Here is a 16,788-nt window from a genome sequence, read left to right as displayed (position 1 = left end):
TAGCCTAGCGCCGCCAAGAGAGCAGGTACCCGCGATACGGCGTATCTATCTTGATCATCTGCCTGCCCAGCACCGGTCACCTGCGCGTTGTTCATGACAAGCTCGGAGTCTGCCCGAACAATGTCTGCCGGCACAGTCCTCACATAGAAACCCTACACCCGTCCTGAAGACATCCACTCCTAATCACCGCATCCACTCCCAGCGCTCCGCCTCGCTCCACAACATAACCACCACCAACATCTCCCTCCAACATGTCGATGAAACGGATACGCCGGATTTTCGAGCACGAGACAGAGCGAGAGGCCTCGTACGAGCCTCTCGAGGGCGGTTCTGAGCGTCCAGATGGCGAGCGCATCGAGGGCTCGGAGAATGCCTTCTCGTGGACTGCCTATTCTGTCTTCCTGCTGCTTGGTGTGGCTATGCTTTGGGCATGGTAAGGTCTCCATTTGGTGTAATGTCGGGCACATACTGATCCTCGGCAGGAACATGTTCCTTGCTGCAAATCCGTACTTCCAGCGACGCTTCGAGCGCAACGATAACCTCCTACGTAACTTCCAGTCGGCCATCATGTCCGTATCGACTGTGGGCAATCTTGGTTCTATGATCGTCTTGACCAAGCTACAGGCGCGAGCAAACTATCCACACCGCATAGCCAGCTCGCTGGTCCTCAACATCATTGTGTTCACTCTATTGGCATTGTCTACGAAACTGTTTCTCGGTGTCACAGCTGGCGTTTACTTTGCTTTTCTGATGCTCATGGTGTTCAGCGCAAGTCTGGCAGCAGGGCTTTGCCAGAACGGCGTCTTTGCTTATGTTGCAAGCTTTGGCCGAGAAGAGTACACACAGGGCATCATGACAGGACAGGGCATTGCTGGAGTATTACCTTGCATTGCCCAGATTGTTTCCGTGCTTTCGGTCCCTTCAAAGAAAGAGCATGTTGATGGTACGCCACAGCAGTCCAGCACGTCTGCGTTTGCCTACTTCCTTACAGCCACCGTCATCTCTGCCATGGCCTTGCTAGCCTTCTTCTACCTTCATCGCAGGCACAGCTCCAGGGTCCACCTTGATGAATTGGATGCTACCTCAGCTGCCACCGAACGCAAGAGCATCCCCCTTACTCGTCTATTCAGGAAGCTCACCTGGCTGGCCAGTGCCGTGTTCCTAACCTTTGTGGTAACCATGTTCTTCCCTGTCTTCACCCAGAAGATTGTTAGCGTGCGAGATCCAGAATCTGCGCCCCGTCTATTCCAACCAGCCACCTTCATACCCCTGGGCTTTCTCTTCTGGAATATTGGAGATCTCCTTGGACGCGTGGGCCCTGCTCTCCCTGCTCTACGCCTGACAGCCTATCCAAAGATACTTTTCGTGTTTTCAATCGCACGAACCGCTTTCATCCCATTATACCTTCTCTGCAATGTTGGCGGTACAGGAGCTACCGTCAGCTCAGATTTCTTCTACCTGTTTGTCGTGCAGCTGCTCTTTGGACTCACCAATGGATACCTTGGAAGCAGCTGCATGATGGGCTTTGTCGAGTGGGTCGATGTCGATGAGGCGGAAGCTGCAGGTGGCTTTATGTCACTGTGTCTTGTTGGTGGTTTGACGGTGGGAAGTTTCATGAGCTTTTTTGCTGCGCAGGCTGTATGAAGTCACACAACATGCTCTAATGGTACATTGGACACCTCGAAGAGGTCGTCCTCACTTTGCAGTATCTATCTCTCTACAGACATCGTTAAACCAGGGTATCGACCTCTGCGAATTCTCACCGATCCTTCGCCATCTTCCCGAGGACGAATGCCTGGGCGTACGTCACCTCGCTCAACACCGTTCGTTTGCAAGGACGAACCGTTCTCATTTGATACTCACTCCCTGGCGCACGAACTTTCCTGTAAGAACTCCGAGAACACTCTCCTGAGCCGCCTTCTTAGCAACATCCCGGCCCCAGAACAAGCTCCTGATCTTATAAATAACGCCCTTCTGGGTACCAATCTTGGCCTCCACTAACCTATCTAGAAAGATGGGCAAAAGAGCAGCGAAAAGTTATAGTATGGGGAGCTGGGACGATGCTTCTGCTCACGAGCTCGAAATACCGTTATCGTTGGCTTGGTGGTGTCACTGCTGCGTAGACATGAGAAGGTGCACGCGGTAAGCATGGTCGATAACGAATGGACGACGAGATGGTGTGGATAAGATCGAAAGCGCTCAAGAAGAGTAGTTGGTCACAGCGCCAACACTTGAAGTAAACAGCGATCACGTGCAAAGGTCGGTGATTGTTGTAATTCAGTCTTGCTCTCAAGTCTGTACATTCAATGAAACTGGACATCCATCGAACGATGAACCTCGAAAGAACAGCCATCGCATACCAATCACAATCATGTTCTAGCTCAGAGCTGACATCATAGGTTGGTACACAGCATAGCTGACCGCAGCACCGCACATCATATACCCCGCTTTCCTTCTACCCACCAGAGTAGGTTGGAGACCCTCCGCTCGCTTGCAACATCCATCATAACGCTATTTGAAGTGAAGATGTCGCTGAAAGAAGTAATCCTCAGCAGTATTTCCGGTTACGAGTTGGGCATATTGACCGTTACGGCGATAACACTGCTCATTCTGTATCTTGGAGGCAATGTGATATATCAACTCTATTTCAGCCCTTTGTCAATCTTTCCTGGTCCAAAACTAGCCGCTGCAACACTGTGGTACGAGATCTACTACGATGTATTCAAATGGGGTCGATATTATATCAAGGTCAGAGAAATGCATGAACGGTATGGTCAGTACGCTCTCGTCCAACCGCCTCATAAGGCGAACCATAGTCTCAGTCTGCTTATCCGGCATGATTCAAGGTCCAATCGTTCGTATCAACCCCTTCGAGCTCCATGTGTCTGACCCAGACTTCATTGACACGCTTTACACTCGTTCCGCGCCTCGCGATAAACACAGCTACATGACAGGCCAGTTCGGCAATCCTCTCGTCACCTTCTCCACAGACGGTCACTCCCACCACCGCATTCGTCGCGCAGCCCTCAACCCCTTCTTTTCCAAACAGCGCGTGCTGGGTTTGCAAGATCTGATTTGGACGCACGTCGACAAGCTTTGCGCTCGCTTCGAAGAGTTCAAACAATCTGGACGCCCGCTTCCCACAGGCCCAGCATTCGGATGTTTAACGGCTGATGTGATTATCGAGTACTCCATGGGCCACAAGCAGAATGCGCTTGATGATCCGGCCTTTGCACCTTTGTTCACCCAAGCGGTCAAGAAGTTTGCTTCCATGAGCGTGTTTACCAAGCACATGCCGTGGTTGCACACTGTCATGCGTGGACTCCCGCAACACTGGATTGCGAACATGAGTCCCGAGTACGGTGCTATGCTAGCATTTCGGGCGCTGAACAACCAGCGTGTGAAAGAGGTGTTCATGAGGAACGGAAACAAGAACGAAGACGGTGGGGGCAATGGCAACGAGATTAAAGACCACCCAACCGTCTTTCATGAGCTGCTCAACAGCGACCTCCCACCCTCAGAAAGGTCACTGGAGCGACTTAGCCAAGAGAGCCAGCTCATCGTCGGCGCAGCCCTAGACACAACCGCCCACGCTCTAAACACAACCCTTTTCCACCTCCTCGCCAACCCCCAAAAACTGCAAAAACTGAAAGCGGAGTTGAAAACTGCAATCCCCAGCCCACACATCCGCACCCCCCTCACCAAGCTAGAAAACCTCCCCTACCTCTCCGCCTGCATATCAGAAGGCCTCCGCCTCTCGCATGGCATATCAACCCGCAACGCGCGCCTGGCCCACACACCCATGCAATACGGTCCTTACACTATCCCCGCATTCACCCCCGTCGGAATGTCAGCGCCACTAACACACCACAACGAGACGCTCTTCCCGTCCTCCCATTCCTTCATCCCCGAGCGCTGGATCGGCGGGAAGGCGCCAGATGGGCGGCCGTTGGAAAAGTATTTGATGGCGTTTGGACGCGGTGCGAGGCAGTGCGCGGGCATCAATCTCGCGCGGGCCGAAATGTACGTTGTGCTTGCGGCGCTGGTGAAGAGGTTTGAACTAGAGGTGTGGGAGTCGTCGAGGAGTGATGTCGATATGCAGCATGACTTGTTTCTGCCGCAGGCGGAGTTGGGGAGCCGCGGGGTGTGGGTGTTGGTTAGATGAGTTTCTGAGGGTTCTCTTTTCAAACCGGTTGTTGGATCATGTCGTTTTGCTGTCTTTTATAGTAGTATCACCGACCGACGTTGGGGTCCTCTTTGCGGACCAGACTCAATGGATGGTTTCCTCTACATTGCCTGACATGCCTTAGAGCTTTGGTGTATGATACCCCTGCAGGATTGTACGTATCCAGTGCCTGTAAACAGATTCTGGTGTCTTCATCTCATATCCCCATTCTATCGTAGGATACAGGTACAGACGCATGGAGCACCGTAGAAGCTTTGGTTTCATGTCGAAAACAACTTTTTTACTCTCTAGGATTCCCAGTGTAGTCTCTGTTCTGTAGCTAGGACCAACATCTTAAGTTTTGAAAAGGTCAGACAGGTTGGCACGGTCTTGCCCCTATGTAGCTGAATTGATTCTGCTTTGTAGCGGTAGTGGGGAGATGTTGGCGTAGAGATGGTGATGGGAAAGTGGTGATGCAGATAATGATAAAGGACAGAGTAGACGATGCTATAGATGATGTAGCAGTCCCAGTCCTATCAAAATTGCATATCCATGCCAATGTCTGGCTCCAATACGCATTTGCTGGAGTTGAGCTTTTGGAATAAGATGTATGATATATTAGACACATGAACAATTGCTTGCTTAGTGTATTACATACCTCTGTTATTTTGTGTAGGTTTGTGGCTATTCTTATCCTTTCCTCAATATTTTGACATAAATGACATCACCAAGGTGATGTATGAACTATCGCTCTGACTCCATATATATTCACAATATCTGAGCTTTTCAAGCTACTGGTACGTATAACACCTTCACTAGCGTGTCCATACTCGCAGGTTGTTTCACTGTTCAAAGCGCACCTAACACAGCTACAAGATATCTAACAACAGAGCTAGACAACTTGCGTACGAAAATACAAGTCTAGTGTTAGGCTGTGTGCTTGTACCTGCACAGATAGATCTCAAAGAAGCGAGGCTGACGTACAAAATATGCTGCCCTATGTGATGGTCCAGCGGGTGGAAGGAAAGATTATTCGAGGAATTCAAGCTTTCCTGGATGTTCCTATCACTTTAGATCCGACAGACTTCGCTTTTGACATGTAGGTCTTGTCACCTTCTTGATGTGTCGAAGAGCATCAGGCCGAGAAGTCTGACACGCGTCATGGCGCATATAAGCAGATAGACCACTAGTTGACGTAAGGCGGATGTCGTTTCTGCCTCGCGCGGCTGACTCTGTCCACTCGTTGCTCTCTTCTGCCTGCACAGCCCAGGGTGTGCGCTTCATATGAACTTGGTGACCCCGCAATAAAGGACATACAACCTCATCATCTTCAGCCTTTTAGCCGAAATCTCGTCTGCGTTTCTCATCAAGGATTCAAATCTATAGATGGAGGTTGCTGCCAGCATTATCGCTATCCTCCAGATATCTGGAAAAGTTATAACTTACATCCATACCGCTTCTGAAGCGAGAACTGACCGGAAACGTCTGCGCGATGCGGTCAGAGAGTGCGAAGACATTCTGCAAGAATTAAAAGACAATGTAGACACTTCAGAAGCAGGGAAGGCCTGGATCGCTCGCATAAAAATCCTGGATAAACCTGAAGGACCATTGCATCGCCTCCGGACCACCCTCAGCCTGGTGGAGACCAGACTCCAGTCAAAAAGTCTGGGTAGCAAACTGAAATGGCCCTTTCAAGAGAAGGAAATCATGAAGCTTGTTGGCTCTATCGAAAGTGAAAAGAATCTCCTGCATCTGGCACTGACCAATAACACTGGAAGATTGCTTCACGAGGTGGATGCGAACTCTCGAGAAAACACCAAACAACTTGCCGAGCTCCTAAACCTGCTGAAGCTTCAGGCAGATGTTTCTCAAGAGATGTCATTAAAACTCGGCGACTTAGGATTGTCGCAATTGAAGCTATATAGCGACGTGGAGGCTCGGCAGGAACGTGACGAAGTGCTCCAGAATGCACAAGAACGAAAAGAAATTCTCGCCTGGCTGTCAAAAGCAGACCATGATAGCTCATATCAGGATGCCATTCAAAGAAGACATGACACCACGGGCAAATGGTTCCTCGAATCACCCGAATACATTCTCTGGAAGGATACGAAGGGTAAAACTCTGTTCTGCCCAGGTATGCCTGGAGCGGGCAAAACGATATTGGCCTCTGTTGTCATCGCTGATCTCTATGAGAGTTACAAAAGTGAACTGTTTCATGGTATCGCCTTCTTGTTCAACATCTTCAACGAAAAGCAGTCCTCCAAGGAACTACTCGCAAGCCTGTTACAGCAACTTGTCAAACGTCAAGAACAACTTCCAGTATCGATAACAGAGCTATACGAGCGTCACAACAATATACAAAAGCCTTTGCCTATACAGGAGATCATCAAAGGCATTCGTGCCATGGTCAATTCCCTCCGGCGTGTGTTTCTCGTGGTCGACGCCCTGGATGAATGCAACACAAACTCGTTGGGGGATCTCTTGTCAACGATCTTTATGCTTCGCGATGAATGCAACATAAATATCTTGGCGACATCGAGAGATATTCCCACCATTACTTCCGAATTTAAGGGAGCAGGTGTCCTGGAAATAAGCGCGAGGGACGAAGACATACAGCACTTCGTTCGAGGTAACACCAAGGGAAACATAGTGCACCGCGATCCAACACTTCTGGATGAAGCTGCTGTCAAAATTGCACAATCCGCACAAGGGATGTGAGTTGGAACTTTCTTCGTACAGTTTCACGAACTAATTCCACGATAGGTTCCTTTTGGCCAAGTTACATGTTGACTCTCTTCAATTCCAAAGGTCGAAGAAAGCTTTCCGAGATGCCTTGCAAAGACTAGCAAGTGGCTCGAATCCATACGATACCGCCTACGAAGCCGCCATGGAACGTATCAACGGCCAGACCGAGGAGCAAGCACAGTTCGCAAGAGAGGTGTTGTCGTGGGTAACCCACGCGAAGCGCCCATTGTTGGCTTTAGAGCTGTGTGAAGCGCTCGCTATGGAGGATCAAGTCCCAGCTTTAGATCCGGACAGTGTTCCATGTCTTGATGACATACTCTCTGTGTGCGCTGGACTTCTTGTTGTTGACGAAGGAAGCAATAAGATAAGACTAGTACATTATACCGCTCAGGACTACTTCGACAGGACGAGCAAGCTCTGGTTTCCAAGCGCGGAGCTGATGGTGGCAACAACCTGTATCACCTACCTTTCGCTCTCTGTCTTCTCGGAACCGCGGCCAAAATACAAATCACGATACCAGCTACGGGATGATCAACCTTTATACAGCTATGCCGCCAACTATTGGGCAGTCCATGCCAGCCTCACCGATATGAAGCAGATACAGAGCGCTATTGAAAGACTGCTCAAACGTCCTCAAGCCATTCGACACGCTTTAGAACAAGTGTTTTCCGGGTCTATCCTTGGAGCTACCGGTCTTCATCTGGCTGTATGGTCTGGGCTCCACGATGTTGTGGCCATATTTCTTGGGCTTGGCTGTGATCCGAATGCAGTTCTCACTCTCTCACCACAAAATGAGTTGGAAAGTTTGACGGAGCAAACACCCCTTACAATAGCTGCAAAGCATGGTTACACATCTATCGCTGAACTACTCATCTCTGTTGGTGCCAGAATGGACACGAAACTCAACGGGAGGAGCTCTAAATCCCCACTCGAAACAGCTGCATCCGAAGGCCATGAGAGTACTATCAAGCTCCTTATTCAAGGGAGCTCTGTAAGAGACGTGCAGTTATCTCTCAGTCCGGCAATTCGAAAATGTTCAGTATCGCTTTGTGAATTGCTCCTCGAGCGCGCTCCAGTCGAATTCGATGACATGTACGAACTACTAGACATTGCGGTCTCTCGAGGACGAAAAGATCTTGCGTACGTCCTTCTCGAAGAGCATTTCTCAAAGAATGCACAGAATCAGTATGGTCAGACTCTATTGTTTCGTGCAGCTTTCAATGGAAATTCAGGTATCGTTCGCCAGTTATTAAAGGCCAGCGCCACGGTGAACGTCCCTGACAGCAATAACCAAACACCGCTTCATGTAGCCGTGCATGAAGGGTACGCAGAAGTAGTAAAACTACTTCTCCATGGAGGTGCTGATCTGGAGTTCCAAGATTCACGTGGCCGTACGGTGTTATATATTGCGGTGTCCAGGTGTCAAGAAGATATCGTGAATTTACTGCTTGACTCAGGAGCCTGCGTGGATATTTTAGATGGTCGCAGCCGCACCCTACTGCATCTTGCAGCTGGCAGAGGAGATGTTTCGATCGTTGAGTGCATCCTCCGTAAAGGAATCAGCCCCAATGTCCAAGAGGACGCAGGCCAAACCCCATTGCATACTGCAGCTGCTGGAGGAGACATCGAAACAGTCCAGTATATGCTCAGCAGAGGAGCCAAGATTAATATCCAAGATAACGCGGGCTGCACGGCATTTTGGTACGCATGCACGAATCAGCATAGCGGTATGGCCAATAAGCTTTTGGATTCCGGTGCCGACTGGCGAATAGCAGATAATGCAGGCGTCAGTGTCATAGCATCCGCTAGGGGTGTAGCTTACCATAGATGTCAAGGAATATTCGAGAGGCTTGAGAACCTCAATGCTATCCTCGAACTCATGGGAAAGCGGCGCGCAGAGAAAGCTCTTCTAGCCAGCGAACAACAATCTCACGTTCATACCGAAAGAGATGTAGTTTGAAAGGAACGAACAGATTTCTCAATCGAGCATGGGTTCTTATCTCCACGGTGTCACAGTCGAACTGTGCTCCAAGAATGCTCAGTGCACAGTCATCCACATACATTTCCCATCACCGAGCATTCTGATCATGTAGAGTGCAGGTATAAGCCCTCCATAGACACTAAAATGAGGTGTTGTGTCTGGACCCTCGACTGCGATAGGAAGATAGGAAGACCGTGATGTAGGAAACTAGGAACTATGGAGTAGTCAGAAAGAGTAGTAAAAAGAGCAGACAGGTAACAAGTGCTGAGACAAAAGAGTCGTATTCTGTTCTTGGGTATATATGCGTGTGTAATCCATGTTTCCGTGCCGTCTAACTACATTCAGGCTATGAGCGGTGGATGAATTGGCGCTTTTACTGTGATACTTTCGTTTAAGTTATTGCTGTCATCGTCAATATTGTCATTGGAATCTTTAGCTTTGTTGCTTGGACCGGGCTTGATATTATGGCCAAATATGTTGATTTCAGATTGCTTTTTTTTAGCCCAGCATGATAATTCAGCTGCTCCGTCGACCACAGTGAGACATGTCGAAGTGCCTGCATTGATCAATCCTTTGATATCCTGCAACAGCGGCAGTATCCATGCACTTTTGCTTGTGAGACGAAAGCGGACCTTCCAAGCCGACGAGCTGTGATACCTAGGATGCGACGTTCAAGGAGACTGACAAGTGGAGCGTGTGCTGGTCTGAGTGAACGTTCTCGACACGTCTAAGGCGCATGCGGAAACCTCGTGCGTGCGAAAGATGACACTCAGAGTATTGAAAAAAGTTTGTTTCTTCTAACAACTGATAGGGGCGTTGGCCGGTAAGACAACCGCTAGACCAAAGGGCTGTCGTTACCTCTCTCGCATGGATAAGTCGTCTCGAGAAATGCGTGGTCACTCTGACCGAATTTTTGCCCGGAGACACTCGATCAATATTCGTTACTGCTGAGGCGGGAGGGATGCCAACCTGTCTTTCTCCTCGCTCTTTTACTATGTCCTCTTCGCAATGCTCTGTCAGACCTTCGCGACCAACTAGCTGGCGAAGTTTCGAAAATCTTCCCGAGTATCAGTCCTAGAGTTTCAGACCAGATCGGTGTTCAGAATTGTTCCAGTGCCATGTGTATTGGAGATTCATATACTGACATCTCCTAGTCGGAGTTTGTCTGCCCAATTGGGCCTATACTTGCTTTTCATGTGTGTCATGAGGTCAGCCAGGGACGCATTTAGAGCGGCAGAGCTTGGCCATTTCCAGGACGAGAGTTCAAGAACATGAACTGTGTTGGAATAGAGCTGGATGACATTGCCTTCATAGATCTCTGGCATGTTTTGAATGATGATTGTACCAGCTCGATAGACCCAGTGCGGCGTGAGAAATGTATACGTGCCGCCCAGGCTCACGACAGCCTCAAGCACATACCTGCAATACCGAAAGAGTCAGTGGGTGAACGTTCAATTTGTGACGAAGCTGTAAGTATAGCCTGAAAAAACGACGTACCATGCACTACCCCAGCTAGGATCCAAGAGAAGCACCGTTGTATGCAAGGCGATGCGTACAACGGGGAGCAGCTCAGCCTTTTCATCAAGACGTGGCAGCATCTTCTTCACATTGGCCTTTGCAATTGAATCGCCGTTACGGAATCGATGCTGTAAGCGAAACAGTGAACACATATACTCAGCTGGCCTGGCCTTGTCGAAACAAAGCTCCCAGTTCTGCGAATATTAGACTTCAGCGCTGAGAAGTTTCGAAATCAAACCTACTGGTTCCGGGAATGTTGCAGGTCGATCTAGGGTTGACGCAATCTCATTCTCGATGCTGAAGATGGTCATATGCATGTTTCGAAGTAGCTCTTCAGTGTTCGTTGATGAACCTTCTTGCTCTGCCGTCGCCTCCAGGCTGTAGGCGATGCGCGCAGCAAGCGCTATCTGTTGTCCAATGTTGCCGGTTTTCGGATCGAACAGGCTGTTGATTGCCATCAACAACACTGCTCGAAGCGTGTCTATAGTAGGCTCGAGGGTGGCTGCTTCGACATGCTCCATGGCTTTGTCGTAGAACTTGCCGGCAAGGTTGCGATACTTGAGGCAGTTGGCCTGATAGTGGGCCTGCTTACCTGACGACTGCCAAAGGTTTTGAGCGTCTTGTCTTTTGGCAGTATTGGGAATTATATGACATGCGATTGAATAGATCATGTTGAGGGAGAAAGTTTCGACAGGCGCAAGATGTGTAGGAACATCTAGGGTGAGGTATCGTTGCGACATATCGATTACAGGGTACACTGGTTGTCTGCAAATCGTCGTGTCTGATCAGCCAACAGCTAGGGTAGCAGCCTAAAAGTGGGGAAGTCCATACATGCACTCCAGGTACTCCTCGACGAGCTCGTGTAGTTTTTGCGGTGAAGACTTCCACTCTAAAACAAAGTCGTCTTCTTCGTCGAACGGAGAACGAACATAAGTAGATTGCAACCTCGGTGACTTCAAGAGACACGACTCCGAACCCAGGTATCGGTAACTGTCCGCAGCGTACGCAAAGTGATGCTCACACTGGAGGCCACTGCCAGGCAGGACTGGCTCAGCTTTTGTGGCTGCATTGAAGCTTGCACTTTGTGGTGTGTCTACTGAAGACGCCGGAGATGGGTTACTCCGTGCTTCAAGTCTACGCACGTGATCAACGAGTTCAGATATGTAACTACACACTGTGAGATATTGCCTCGAGCCCTGTTGAACTCAAGATCGTACCTGCGAGGAACGAGGGCGCCACGGCCGGGATCATGATACACGCATTCAACACCGGCTTTGGTGCATTGTCTGTTATTGTTAGCGAGGCAGCCAGCCGTCGGGATAGAGCAGCAATGACCGGCATTTCGGGAGCAGTGTGTCGCAGCCACGGCGACAATCTCGGCAGCGCTTGCATGCGGGCAAGCTCTATTGCAAGCGTCAGTAGATGCGCCAGATTTGTAGGCTGACGAGGAATACCTGAATCACAGTGTCCAGGTTGACTGCAGTGGCGCTGCGGTTACCAGTTTCGATAGCCATGATGCAGAGGGTAAAGGTTGCTAGCGCTCAGAATTCACGACTGTGTGGCTTATATCGCCATTGCTTCCCCCCCAAAAGAAAGGTATGCAAAAGGCGATAGCTTCAACACGCAATGGAGCTGGGCAGGTGACGAACTAATAAGGTGACTGTGACGCGACATTGAGCGGAGGTCTTATCTGGCAAGCGTGACCCAACACAGAGGGATTACCAACGCCGGACTTGCGGCACCCTCACTTGCGTGCGTGCAGCGTACATGCACACCCCCTCGATAAATCGCATTCTTTAGTTTCGAGAATGTAGGCCTCCGCCAACACAGCCAGCAAAGCACCAGAAACAGATCAACTAGCACATACAGACGTTGCCTTTCAATAAGCGCTCTAGCCGAAGCTAAGAGGGTGCGAGGTGGCTAGTCCCGCTGCCTGCGCCTTGACCCAGAGTTCTCAGCATCATCACAACCATCACGAGTTCCGTAATGCCATGAGCCCTGCGATATCGTATTGTAGACGTGTAACACCCACATCGCATGATGCAGAAACACAAAGTGCGCCGTCGTGTGCTTGCTTGCGCCAGGTGCAGAAAGAGAAAGCTTGCGGTGCTTATCCATAATGTTTCACTGCACGGCCACCATCATACTGACAATACGGTAGTGCGATTTCAAGGTGCCAGATTGCACTCGTTGTGTGGACGCAGGTGTGAAATGCGTTGGCTTCGACTCTTCGACAGCTTCCACCCTGCCATACCGGAGCATAGCTGATCACCTGGAAGCTCATATCGCTCGGTTGGAGGCAGCTCAGAGCCCATCTTCGTCGAAACGCTTTGGCCAACTGTCCCCAGCTACTTCGCAAGCATCTGAGCCGCATCCAAGCCGAAATGGTATGGAAAAGTGCGCTTTCGCTGACAGCCTCGTCAACCAAGCCATGGAAGATATCACCCCTCCGTTTCTTGGTGTCTCCAAAGCGAGACCGATCCTACAGTGCGTGGTCAAGGGAACGCAGCTGCCATCCAGAAAAGGCCCTGTAGGCTCCACCGACCTCGACGAAAACCATCCTAGGTCCATCATCAATCCCCCAACCAAAAGCCTGTTTCGCGATCTGATTGCCGATGAGAATGGAGCCAAAATTCTCCTCGACAATTATTTGGAGAGAGTGATTACGCAGTATCCTATATACCACCGGACTGATGTGACGACAGCCTTCAACTCCATTTATCCCAATAAGGCATTAAAGCCAGACGAGGACTCTGTTCGTCACCAATACGTTGTATGCATGGTAATGGCTATTTCGCTGAGTACGCACGCCCGGAAGAATGTAGCAAAAGCCAATCAGCAAGCGTTTCAGCTTGTCAGGTGTGCCATGCAGTGGATTCCAGAAGTTGCAACAAACGACATTGCTGGTCTGCAGGCGATCCTTCTCCTGACACAATACATCTTCCTGAACCCGGGTATGGCGGACCTCTGGCTTCTTACAGGTCTGATAAGCCAATCAGTGATAGACCTTGGTCTGCATCAAGAATTGCCCATCGACGCCCAAATATCCGACTACCAACGCGACATGCGGCGACGCCTGTTCTGGTGCGCATGGGAGATGGAAGTCGGAGTGTGCTCCATCTTTCTGTTTCCAACTAGCCTGCCCATAAAGGGGATTCAGGTGAAGTTCCCACTAGAGATCGACGACACTGCCATCACCCAGCATGGCACCGTCCCTGAAGGGCGGATATCCAAATTCACCCAACGGATCATATGCAGCTTCCGACTGATCGAAGCAGAATTTGTCTCAGTCATGTGGCAGCAGGAGCCAATACCGCAGGAATTCGATTCTCTCGAAAGTTGGGGCCAAAGTTGCATTGACCGCATTTGCCAGTGGCAACAAGAGATTTACGCTGCAGCGCGCGCAAACCAAGACCCGGGCCTTCTAGCAAGGTGGGAAGAAATGACGTTGTACTCCGACATTGCTGTGCCATACGTCTACTTTATGCTCAATCGACCATCGAAGCGCACACCAGTCCCTACCACGGATCAGAGGATGGTCGCATTGGCAAACGCAGTGAAGATTGCTGCAGGCTACTTCAAACAGGCAGAAGCTGCTCCTGGGAGGATCAAATATGTGTTTCACCCGTGTCATCATGTCTTCCACTCCGCTATCGTCTTCTTGGAAGGTCTGCAGTATTGCAAGCCCGAGGTTCTCACTATGTATTCTTGGGAGCAGGTGGAAGAGTTCATGAACGTCTTCGCAGAGTGTTTTCGTTCGATCCGCGAACGATGGACTGCTGCCACACGTTGTCTCGAAGAGTATGAGCGGTCCTTAGCGCCTGTAAAGCAGGAGTACATGGAACTTTACGCCTCGAAGGCGAGCATCAGGGAGCTCACAGTGCCGCCAGCTATCGCTCCTACGGTGTGTGGTCCGAGTTTTCACGACGTCCCTGGTCTTCTCCCAACCGAAGTCGGAGGATGTCTGTCTCACTGGAATCTTTTCAACCCCACTGCCACGTCAGAACCTGTCGAACCACTCAATGCATACACATACACAACCACGCCTCGCGACTGGAATGCAGAGTTTCACCTATATCCCAGCGTTGAGCATGTGCACGGGATGGAATCTCAATGAGCTCTAATTCAGCGCGTGGTCAGTACTGTAAGATCCGCCATATCGAAGGATTGTTCTGTGAGACATATCCGGAAGAACTTGAGCAAAAGGCCATTTTCTGAGCCGATACTGCGGCACCACTACAAGAGGAGAGGAGGATGCACGAGCGCTACCAAGTGACCGACCCACTTGATTACTCTTCGTGGTCACCTTACATTGTTCTTGCGCACTGCAAGAGGAACCAAGCTGGCCAGCTCGACGATATCTCAATTGAATCAACACTGTTGGCAGGCAAGCATGCGTGTTTGTCTGGCAGCCGAACCTAGGCAATCACGGATGCGAGCAACGTCCTAAAAAATGACATCACAGTCCGTGTGCAAGACCCCCCGCATAGCACCAAACCACGAAGACATAACCGCGACATATGATAGCTGAGCACCACACACACTGCGACGAAGCCCGCATAGACTCAGTCGGACCATGTGGCGATAGTCGGGCTGAAGGACGGCAGGCGTGCTTCTACTGGTACACGTTGCCGAACAACAGATGTCAACGCCACTTCATGCACACTAGATTGGGAGCACCCTTGCCAACAAGAATATGCACACCTTGATGCACCATGGCCTGTCGACACTTGGACCTGTCAATATAGCGGTGCCACGCTGCAACACTGGTGTCGAACTTGTGTGTAATAATAGGTAGTCCTACTGCGAAATAGTAATGCACAACCATACGACTTCCTCTACATTCAAGCTGTACAAAAGCGCTTAAGACGTACACACGAAATCCTGCGCAAGACCATCACTCACAACTGCAACTCCATCGTCTCCTCCACCTCGGTTGGCCTCCCCAGCCTTACCACAGCCCTCCTGCTCTTCAAATCCATAACGATATTAAACAACGTCGCACTCCCCGTCTCCTCCGTCTGAACCCTACAAATCGCTCCAGGCGCATTCTGCTCATCCTCAAACAACCCACTAACCGCCTCCCAGCTCGGCTCCCTACCCAGCGCGCCCGCATTCGCTGTCATAGTAGCCACTCTCGTGAGCGAGTCCTTCAACCACACGGTATCCGTCTCCCCCGGATGTTCCTTCAATAAGTGGTTCGTATGAACAACGCGCCCCGCAGCATCCGGCTCGCAATGCGCAAACGACGACTTCGTAAACTCCAACCCCAGCGACGTCGTGGTGTCAGCAAGCAGAATATGCGCTGACGACGCCATGCCGTAGCTCTCCAGCCGCTGCACCGCGTCCGCCACGGAACCACTCTCCAACGCCATGCGCAGGCCGAAGTGCGCGGGGAGTCGCGATGGGTCTGCGCCGTGGACGCGGATCGCGTTGAACAAGGTCCCGACGCCAGCGCTGTTGAATCCGATTTTTCCTATGATGCCAGCTTCTGTGACTTGCAGGATGGTTGGTTTGGCTGGTTGTGTGATTTTGGTGACGATGAGGTTTTGCTTTTGCGTCGTCATCCACTGCGTTCATTGCTGGTCAGCTTTCATCTTACCTCCGCATTCTCGATGTTCCTGTGGGATAAAGGGATGGTAACGCACATCCCAATTCTGCCCCATCCACGCGCGCCTCTCAGTATGCCATGCCAGCGCCGTACAGCCATCGCTGAACAGCCCGAAGTTGATTTCCGTGCGCACATTGATTGCCACGATGTCCAGCAACTCTTTCCCTGCGCCATCGGCTATGCCGCGCATTTCCTCGTGGTAGGCCGGCCATTTCGCTTTCGCTTGCTGCTCGAACTGCGAGGCGTGGTCCAGGACTTGCGGCCATGTCTGCTTGCAGTTTTTCTGAAACAGGATCGCGTAGAAGGCGATGCAGCGGTTGATCTGCTCTCCCGCTGCTTGGCCGTGTTGGAAGCCGATCTGGGGGGGGGGGGGGGCTCAGTTCACGGACACGGTGAAGGTGGGAAGAGGATGCTACCTCGTAAGGTGTTCCCTTGCATTCGACAAACAACATCTTCTACCACCACGCACTCTGTATATCCGAGTGTCAAGAAGTCACCGTTATTCGACAGCAGATCTCTGGTGTTTGTCTCCTTCAATGCTCGATCCTCGGATGCATGCTAGCTGCCTGCCCCTCACCAGCACCTCCGTTCCCCACCTTTCGCCTTCCCCAACACGATGACGCTATCAACGCCCCACGAAAACCGTTGGGCCAAACCCTTACACCTTAACTTTAGCAAAAAGCGATTACACCAGAATGGTTGCATCAGCAACACAGACAGCTAACTTTTCTGATCTCCAGTAAAGAAGGATGAGAAGACCATGTAAAC

At 50.7% G+C, this 16,788-nt stretch overlaps 6 protein-coding genes across 6 annotated transcripts; 4 read left to right on the top strand and 2 right to left on the bottom strand.

Moving 5' to 3' along the window:
- Positions 1–251: 251 nt before the first annotated feature.
- Positions 252–1,644, top strand: EKO05_0011257 (uncharacterized protein; the record flags this gene model as incomplete). The annotated part of the gene is made up of 2 exons (XM_038944275.2): positions 252–433; positions 483–1,644. The coding sequence occupies 2 exons, from the start codon at positions 252–254 to the stop codon at positions 1,642–1,644; spliced, it is 1,344 nt and encodes a 447-aa protein (XP_038792444.2).
- An 882-nt stretch (positions 1,645–2,526) lies between these two features.
- On the top strand, positions 2,527–4,165 carry EKO05_0011256 (uncharacterized protein; the record flags this gene model as incomplete). Its single annotated transcript, XM_059637949.1, has 2 exons — positions 2,527–2,773; positions 2,847–4,165. 2 exons carry the CDS (start codon positions 2,527–2,529, stop codon positions 4,163–4,165), a joined length of 1,566 nt encoding a protein of 521 aa, XP_059493932.1.
- Positions 4,166–5,872: 1,707 nt separating this feature from the next.
- On the top strand, positions 5,873–8,870 carry EKO05_0011255 (uncharacterized protein; the record flags this gene model as incomplete). The annotated part of the gene is made up of 2 exons (XM_038944491.2): positions 5,873–6,879; positions 6,929–8,870. The coding sequence occupies 2 exons, from the start codon at positions 5,873–5,875 to the stop codon at positions 8,868–8,870; spliced, it is 2,949 nt and encodes a 982-aa protein (XP_038792443.2).
- A 1,154-nt stretch (positions 8,871–10,024) lies between these two features.
- On the bottom strand, positions 10,025–11,923 carry EKO05_0011254 (uncharacterized protein; the record flags this gene model as incomplete). The annotated part of the gene is made up of 7 exons (XM_038944403.1): positions 10,025–10,310; positions 10,389–10,603; positions 10,652–11,174; positions 11,241–11,576; positions 11,627–11,695; positions 11,745–11,812; positions 11,864–11,923. 7 exons carry the CDS (start codon positions 11,921–11,923, stop codon positions 10,025–10,027), a joined length of 1,557 nt encoding a protein of 518 aa, XP_038792442.1.
- Positions 11,924–12,840: 917 nt separating this feature from the next.
- EKO05_0011253 (uncharacterized protein) lies at positions 12,841–14,526 on the top strand (the record flags this gene model as incomplete). The annotated part of the gene is made up of 1 exon (XM_038944400.2): positions 12,841–14,526. The coding sequence occupies one exon, from the start codon at positions 12,841–12,843 to the stop codon at positions 14,524–14,526; it is 1,686 nt and encodes a 561-aa protein (XP_038792441.2).
- A 784-nt stretch (positions 14,527–15,310) lies between these two features.
- EKO05_0011252 (uncharacterized protein) lies at positions 15,311–16,472 on the bottom strand (the record flags this gene model as incomplete). Its single annotated transcript, XM_038944295.1, has 3 exons — positions 15,311–15,979; positions 16,058–16,378; positions 16,437–16,472. 3 exons carry the CDS (start codon positions 16,470–16,472, stop codon positions 15,311–15,313), a joined length of 1,026 nt encoding a protein of 341 aa, XP_038792440.1.
- Between the last annotated feature and the right edge of the window lie 316 nt (positions 16,473–16,788).

Source organism: Ascochyta rabiei, chromosome 22 (genome assembly GCF_004011695.2).
Source record: "Ascochyta rabiei chromosome 22, complete sequence".
Taxonomy (NCBI): Eukaryota; Fungi; Ascomycota; class Dothideomycetes; order Pleosporales; family Didymellaceae; genus Ascochyta; species Ascochyta rabiei.
Note: the sequence above shows the minus strand (reverse complement) of the source record. Positions and strands in the feature narration are given on the sequence as shown.